This window comes from Lactuca virosa, chromosome 4 (genome assembly GCF_052849685.1).
Source record: "Lactuca virosa cultivar CGN04683 chromosome 4, Lactuca_virosa_CGN04683_v6, whole genome shotgun sequence".
Lineage (NCBI taxonomy): Eukaryota > Viridiplantae > Streptophyta > Magnoliopsida > Asterales > Asteraceae > Lactuca > Lactuca virosa.
This window is the reverse complement of record NC_136429.1, coordinates 207,863,092-207,871,405: the sequence shown is the minus strand read 5'-3', so window position 1 is coordinate 207,871,405 and position 8,314 is coordinate 207,863,092. Positions and strand designations below refer to the sequence as shown.

Sequence of the window (8,314 nt, the reverse complement as noted above, 5' to 3'; positions counted from 1 at the left end):
CGGTGAGTAAGTACAAGCGAGCATTGAGTCGAAGTTTATCCATTCCTTTTACCCAATGTGGGATAAAAGCGGTATCTGTGGGCCCCTCTATGATTTAGTGATAACAAAGGAAAGTGCTCGGCCGGGCCAGGGCTTATTTGATTTGTTCAATTAGTCAGTCGTCGTAAATCAGAAATTGGGAAACAGCACATAGACTGAGAGAATGATTTCAATCCATGTCTCACGTCTATATGATATCTAGAACGGAGGAATATATGATTCCTTATCTAAAGGACGCGTATCTGATAAGATTAGAGTTGACAACGGCTTTTGAAAGCTACGATTGCGGATCAGGATCTGAAGTCATACGCAGAATAGTTATTAGACTTATCCAAGTGGGAGACTGTTGGATTAGTGTCTAAGTTCATAACTATTTTGGTATGTACTTGACCCAATGGTGCATGGTCCTTTTGGGTTGCCTTCACCAAAGCAACTTGATAGGATGAATTATGGAGAGAGAGGATTAATTATGATTTATTAATATATTATATGAATAATATATTAAAGGAGAAATCATATTGTTTAATTAATATTGGTCAATAATTAATTAAGAATTAATTTTGTGGCTAAAAGATATTAATTAAACTTAGGGGACTAGAACTATCAATTGTGTGATAGTTGAATATTGGGCTAATAGACTTCTTATTAGAGGGGTGGACGAATTCTATGGGGAAACCCATTAGAAATCGTCCAAGGCCTCTAAAGGAGGAGTCCATGGGTTGCTTAGGGCCTAAGCAGTCAAATTAGGGTTTCCTTGTTAGATAACCCTAATAGCCTCACTATTTAAGCACCCCTAGGGCACCAAAAACGTGGCCATCTGATTCCTTAGGGTTTCTAGACGTTTTTGAGTATCTCTCCTCTTCTCCTTCTTCATCCTCTTGCTCTTGGTGTTTGTGAGCCATTAGAGGAGTGACATTTGTGACTCTAAGCTTTTAGAAGCCAATTACTAGAAGGAATAGATTGTTATTACTACATAACAATCAAGGTATGATCTAAACCCTATTCTTATGTTAATATTGATTATCACATGCTAGATCTAGGGTTTATGGCTTTGGATGATTATTGCATGTTCATTAGACAAACTAGATCCAAAGCTTTAGGGTTTGCATGTACACCATAGGAATGTTGTAGTGCTCATAACCCAACAATTACAAACTTAGCCTTATAGGTTACAACTTACGACCTTAGACCATCCACCACGAATCAAAATGTCAAAATAGTCATATGGTCTATGAATCAATGGTATATATTATATAATACTTATTAAATATTAATACTTGATACATAAATACATTTAAAAATAAAATAATTTTTTTTATTAAGGATATAAACGGGTTGGCGGGTCAACCCATTTATTTTTTGAGAAACCCATATATGACCCGTTTAATAAACGGGTTGGCGGGTTAGCAGGTTGGCGGGTTGAAAAACTCAACCCAAACCCATTTATTTCGTGTCGTGTCGCGGGTCGTGTCGAGAATTGTCAGCCCTACCTACCAAGTACATTGAAATATCTTCATAGGATATATCTATTAATCACATTATGAATGGTAAACTTTTTAACTTGCTACATTAATACTGTCTTGATTGAGAAACTTAGAACTTGCTTGCAATGTAAGAAATAACAACGTATTTTAATTTTACATCATTATAATTTCACTATTTTCCTATTAAGGAATTATACTTTAACAAATATTCAATTTAAAAATTTACCTATATAAAAATTTCAAAGTATGTTGCTATTTTTGCATCCAATTCATAGTAAAAATGATAGGTGGTTTGAAATGTTGGTATTGCTTCTTGATTAGTTTAGCATAAGTCAACGCTTTGAGCTTCTTCCTTAATTGCTTCATACTTATATGAGAACAAATTAAAGAATGATGTTATAGAGAAAATAAAATCAATGTATTGTTTTTAGTTTAAGGCTTATTCGCAGTGGTGATTCTTCAACAAGATTACTTATATACCTTGCATGAAGTTAACTCCGCCTGATAAAATAATCCTCTTTTATTTTCAACAGAGGCAATCCTCATAGTTGTTTGTTTTGCTATGACCATTAACAAAAATCAAGAACAATCATTATCAAATGTTGGATTATACTTGCGTAGACCCATCTTCACTAATGGTCAATTATATGTCGCTATTTCTCGCATTATAAGTTATAAAGGCTTGAGGTACTCATATGTGATGAGGAAGACGACCCAACTAATAAAACAAAAAATGTAGTTTACAAAGAGGTCCATCAACAATTATAGATATTCAAGCATTCATTGTACTTTGTTAGATATTTCATTGTTACCAATAACGCAAAGTGTGTTTTCGTTACATTATCTTTTTTCTTTTATTGTTCCAATATTTTATACTTGTATATGTATTTTTTTATACGTTCCCTCGCATTTTACGCGTGTCATAATCTAGTAAAATAAAAAAGTGGACATGGCAACTAGATTCGAACATTGATCTGGTTGGGTTTTTATTTAAATACATAAGAGACGGTCCGAGTTAATTTTTTAAAATATGAACTGAACGTACAATTTGATATTTGGATTAGGGACGATTCATGTAATTTACTCAAAGTATTATAAGAAGAAGGGGCACCCCCAAGGATAATAAAGGAAAGCAATTAAATAAAAAGTTGACATTGAAACTATTTTCGAACACGGATTTGTCTAAATTAGATTGCTTGCCATCTGCTTGTTTTAACCAATCAACTACTGATTACTTTTATAAATCTCTTAACAAATCCTTTCTAATAAATGAAAATCATTTTGACACATGTCATTCTCCCATGCATCATGCCACATGTCATTTTATCATAATTTTGAGATATTTATTTTCCACTTGTCATTTACTTCATTTTTCTTTTTCCAATATATCATTAATTTATTTTTTATAAATTAAATATAGTAATTTCAAATTTCAAATTTCAAACTTCAATTTTAATTTTAAATAAATTTATAGTTTAAACTTTCGTATTTAAGATTTTGTTATAATTAACACGTTTAGTACACGGATCTGACAACTAAACAAATAACTTTAATCTATTTTTTTGCATGTTTTTTTTTAAATTTTTTTCTGATAATTTTACTTATTTCAATTTTCAAATTTATATAAGCTTTCCGTTTAATCATTCGTATTTAACTTAATCAACCCGTATAATATACGGGTCTAACAACTAGTATTATATATATTTAGATATCAAAATTAATTCTAGGACACCAAACCATATCGAGGCCCGCAGCCTAACTTGCCTCCTATATTGGGCCGGGCCTGTTTCTGATCATTATTTCAAACCTCAAACGTTGGAACTTATACGGCCCAAAGTTTAGGTCTCTGCAAGCAATTAAGACTTATACCTTATGCTTCAAAGGTTGGACGCTACACTGGATTTCGCTCTCATCTGTGAAGTAAAAGATCCTTGGACTTTTGTTCCAAGAATTTTCTAAGCCAAAACCCTGTCGCCACAAACCTCTGTCCTCCCTTTTTCAAATCATTTTATTTGTTCTGTTGACCTTCAAAATTGTCGAAATTAACCCCTAACATGAACTGGGTTCGCACCTACTTATACTCATACCCTTCAACCATCATTGCTACAACATTTTTCTTTCATGGCTCCAACAAAACTCATCTCATGGAAAACCGCTCTACTTGGTTGTTTCACAAGCCAAAAGGTTCTCTTAGACCCGCAGGCTCTTGTGTCAAAATCGCGTAAGTCACAGAGATTATGTATGTCTGATGTTAGCTCATCACTTTTCATCATCAATGGTGTTTCGAATTCTATGGCTGTGTGGGACCTTCACGAATTCGCTCTCGCGGAACTTACGATGATTACACATGATTTCGCATCTAGTAGTTATCTCGGTGAAGGTGGGTTCGGAACGGTTCACAAGGGTTTTGTAGATGATGAACTTAGACCGGGTTTAGAGGCTCAACCGGTTGCAGTCAAGCTCTTGGATTTAGATGGTGGTCAAGGTCACAAAGAATGGCTGGTATGCATGAATAAATAAAATAATAAATAAAACTATTTTCTTTCATATTTTATGGGAAGTTGTTACTGATTTTGGGGTTTTTGTAATAAATTTATAGACTGAAGTGACGTTGTTGGGGCAATTGAGGCATCCGCATCTTGTGAGGTTGATTGGTTATTGTTGTGAAGAGAAGAATAGGCTTCTCGTTTATGAATATATGCCAAGGGGCAATTTAGAGAGACAATTATTCACAAGTAATTTTCTTAGTCTCTTGAGAGTTTAATCTTTTCACATGAGAAAAAGACATAGACAGCGAAAACTCTTACTATTTTTCAAAAAAATAATTCAAAATTTGAAAAAAAAATGTTTATGGCAATATAGGCACTAGTTTTGGAGTATCCGTTGAAAAGTGCTCAAAACGAAATGGTTTTGAGGATATTTTGCAATTTGTTTTGAACATTTTGAGTGTCTTATCCGATTTTTAGTGAGTCTTGCTGTACGCTATCCCCGTCTTCTTTTATATTTTGACATTTAAATACCCCTAGAATGGAAACTTCGACCAATTAAGGGTAAGGCGCCCTAAACCACCAAATGAAAGTAACATTTTTTATGAGAATCGAATAAAAATACATCAACCTTGATAGGTGAAGTCAAATGTTGTTGTTTTAATTAAATAAATCCGTTGTCAAATATATCGTAAACCATATATGTACTTTTAAATATAAATATTTATTTTATATTTATTATTATGTATAATTTTATTTAAAACGTATTTTTACAAATAGATATGTAAATTTTTCTTAAAATAACATTTTTTACATTTAAATATATGGTTTTTTAGTATATATATATAAAAGACCATATGGGTCATAAAATACAGAGCCGACGTGGCATGGCCTCAACGACGTTAAAGGTCAACGAACACCGCCCTGCTTCTCAATGTATTAAGCCTGATTGCCTGCTCAACGTCATTTTCTTTTCTTATTCCACTTTTCTTTCCTTTGCTTTTCTTGCCTCAGAACAGCGTGCTCATGGGCGAATACAATCGCCACAACGGCGTTAGGGCTCGATCCCGATGTGGTAGGGTGGTTTCGGGGTACTTTACCCAACAACCATACATATAGGTTTATAGTACCTATTGGTACGTAGTTTTATGAACAAATGGTTATTATATATATATATATATATATATATATATATATATATATATATATATGGAAAAGTTCAATAAAGAACCATAATTATTGTTTCTTCAAGGAAACAAATCTTTTTTTTTCAATTTCTAGAGCTTATTCTTTATCGAAAAAAAAATCTAAAAATATCTAAATTCATATATTAACATTGTGAATGTGAAAAATATTTTTCGGATTCACCGTGTGAATCCGGATTCACATTGTGAATTTTCAAAGATTCACATTGTGAATTTGACGTAAAAAAAAATCGAATTTGATTTCATTGGAAAATGATAAAAAGTTATGAATTTCTGTATTTTTAGTTTTTTTTTTTTTTGATAAAAAATAAGTTCTAAAAGTTGAGAAAAAGATTGGTTCCTTGGTTTCTTGGTTAATTATGGTTCTCTATTGAACCTCACCCTATATATATATATATATATATATATATATATATATATATATATATATATATATATATATATATATATATATATATATATAAAGGTTAAGTAATTGTGAAAATTTAAACATTTTCGAGAACTCGTGAATTCTTAACATATTTCAAAACGAACACCACGAGTGGACTAGTAGAGCCATGTCTAAGCCAGATCTAAGCTAAAAAAAAAGATTTGAAGAACATATTTTTAAATGTGTGTTCATGCACATTTTCTATTTTCTTCAAAACTTTTCAAAACAACTAGAACAAAGAGATTCTAATATCATCGTTTAAGAAAATCGGAATTTGAAAACGTCAAATAAACACAAAAAATTATAAATGTGCATGCATGTATGTTCAAATGTTCTACATGCACATTTAAAAAAAAGTTCATCAAATCTTTTTTTTATAGTCTCAATCTGATTTAGATACAGATCTACGAATCCAATGGTGGTGTCGGTTTCAAAACATATTTGGCGTATTAAAATTTCTTTGAGTTTTTGTAAATTTTAAATTTAAAAAAGCTCTCCTTCTCTCTCTCTGTTACAGATCTACGAGTCCAATGGTGGTGTCGGTTTCAAAACACACACATATATATATATATATATATATATATATATATATATATATATATATTAAAATTCCATCGAGTTTAGAAAATAAATGCAAAATTACTATATTTATTTGTAAAAAGTTTATTTATTTTTGAAAAAATTTGTGTTATAATAATAATAAGATAATATATATTAAAATTCCACACATATGTGAAAATACATATAATATGCATCTCGTTTACAATATATTTAGAAAGGACGGAGTTATTAAAAAATACAATAATAGGCCTAGTGGTAATGATTTCAACTAGTATGGATGAATTTTTGGTTTGATTCTAGATAAGTCCGTTTTTTCATTTTCTCTCTTAATTTTCAACGTATATATCATAGAATATATTTCATTAGAAAGCTTCAAGTATAAAACTATTTTCTGGTTTAGCGACTATGGCGTTTTCTTGTAAATTAAGTTAAAGATTCTATTCCGAGATTAATATTAATATAATATACGTTGGTTTAGTAGCATCTATAGACTACATAGACACAAGACTAACCATCCAACCAAACATGAGATTAATTTTAATTCCCGGAAAAAAGAACACAACACATATTTAGTTCGCAGTCCCAATGTGAATTGTGAAATTGGCAAGGACTGCAAAAATGGTATATACGTCTTTTTCGTAGTTTTGAGTAATTTTTTTGGAAAGAGTTTAAGAGTTGAGGCTATATTTTTCTTTTTCTCTAATTTTGTAAAATATTAATCAAGACTTTCTTCTTTTTATAAATTCAGGGTATTCAAGTTCATTGTCATGGTTAATCAGGATTCAGATAGCACTTGGTACTGCAAAAGGTCTCGCCTTTCTTCATTGCCAGGACAGACCTGTCATTTATCGCGACTTCAAAACTTCGAATATTTTATTGGCATCGGTATTTCTCTTTGTTTCTCTATCTTTATAATTTTATTATATACATATACATATACATATATATAATAAAATTCTAATATGTTAACAGGATTATACTGCTAAACTATCGGATTTTGGGCTAGCGAAAGATGGGCCTGAAGGTGATGAGACGCATGTGAGTACACGTGTCATGGGGACACAAGGATATGCGGCGCCAGAGTATCTTATGACAGGCCATTTGACCACCATGAGTGATGTGTATAGTTTTGGGGTGGTTTTGTTAGAGCTGCTAACGGGCAAAAGATCGGTGGATAAAAAACGACCAAATCGTGAGCAGTGTTTGGTGGTATGGGGAAGGCCGCTTTTGAAAGATTCTAATAATCTTCATAGAATTATGGATTCTAAACTCGATGGTAATTTTCCAGTGGAAGGGGCAAAGAAGGCGGCAGCACTGGCTAGTCGATGTCTGAGCCACCGCCCAAAATGTCGTCCTACTATGACGGAAGTTGTCAAGACTTTGGAACATATATTGGAATTAGGCGATTTCCAAGTTGATTGGTTTGTGTATATTACTCATGAAGGAGAAAAAAGCGAACAAAGAGAGAAAAAGGAAGATAAGGGTGTTATTGGTAGCGGTAGTTCCGGTGATGAGGAGAAGGTGGTGGTGGTTGTTAAAAAGAAAGATGATGAATGTTACTAATTCAACCCCTAAATAGTTGTTTTATGTGTATTAGTAGGGCCATATGTGAGTGTAGTCCATACAAATAAATAACCACTCCCATACCCCCAACCCAAATAAAGCGTGGAATTGTTAAATTGTTAACTTTTTACTTTTAGGTAGTTTTTAAAGTCGTTATTTATTGTGTACCAATTAAAAAAAGTTAATTTGTTACTACTAAATTCGTATGATACGTAACAAACATAAAAATAATAATAAGACTGTAGGGAGTGGTAACAGTCAACCCATCAAAAAAATGTTGTTATCTCCGCGTCAGCTTCACCACCAACCTACTAGACATTGTAAATGATTATCACTACACAATATTCCTTTTTTTATAGCATTATATTAAATAAAAAATATAATTTATAACATAAATAAATTTTTTGAAAACACAAAAAAATAAAACCCCATTTCATTAATTAAAAACATGGAGTTTTAAAACCTAAATTACTAAAATAAATATAAAACATAACAAATAAAACATTACACTATTTAAAAAACATAAAAAATTAAAACATAAAAAAG

The 8,314-nt window shown here is 31.6% G+C and overlaps 1 protein-coding gene across 1 annotated transcript; it reads left to right on the top strand.

The window, feature by feature from the left end:
- Positions 1-3,506: 3,506 nt before the first annotated feature.
- LOC145168706 (serine/threonine-protein kinase RIPK-like) lies at positions 3,507-7,952 on the top strand. The gene is made up of 4 exons (XM_079087437.1): positions 3,507-4,025; positions 4,123-4,258; positions 6,954-7,090; positions 7,178-7,952. The coding sequence occupies exons 1-4, from the start codon at positions 3,645-3,647 to the stop codon at positions 7,766-7,768; spliced, it is 1,245 nt and encodes a 414-aa protein (XP_078943563.1). The 5' UTR covers positions 3,507-3,644; the 3' UTR covers positions 7,769-7,952.
- The last annotated feature ends 362 nt before the right edge of the window (positions 7,953-8,314 follow it).

Bases quoted from the DNA above. Each gene is read 5' to 3' on its own strand.
- LOC145168706 (XM_079087437.1), top strand. From the start codon at position 3,645: ATGGCTCCAACAAAACTCATCTCATGGAAAACCGCTCTACTTGGTTGT. The intron at 4,259-6,953 runs GTAATTTTCTTA...TTATAAATTCAG, and splicing joins AGAGAGACAATTATTCACAA to GGTATTCAAGTTCATTGTCA. The intron at 7,091-7,177 runs GTATTTCTCTTT...ATATGTTAACAG, and splicing joins CGAATATTTTATTGGCATCG to GATTATACTGCTAAACTATC.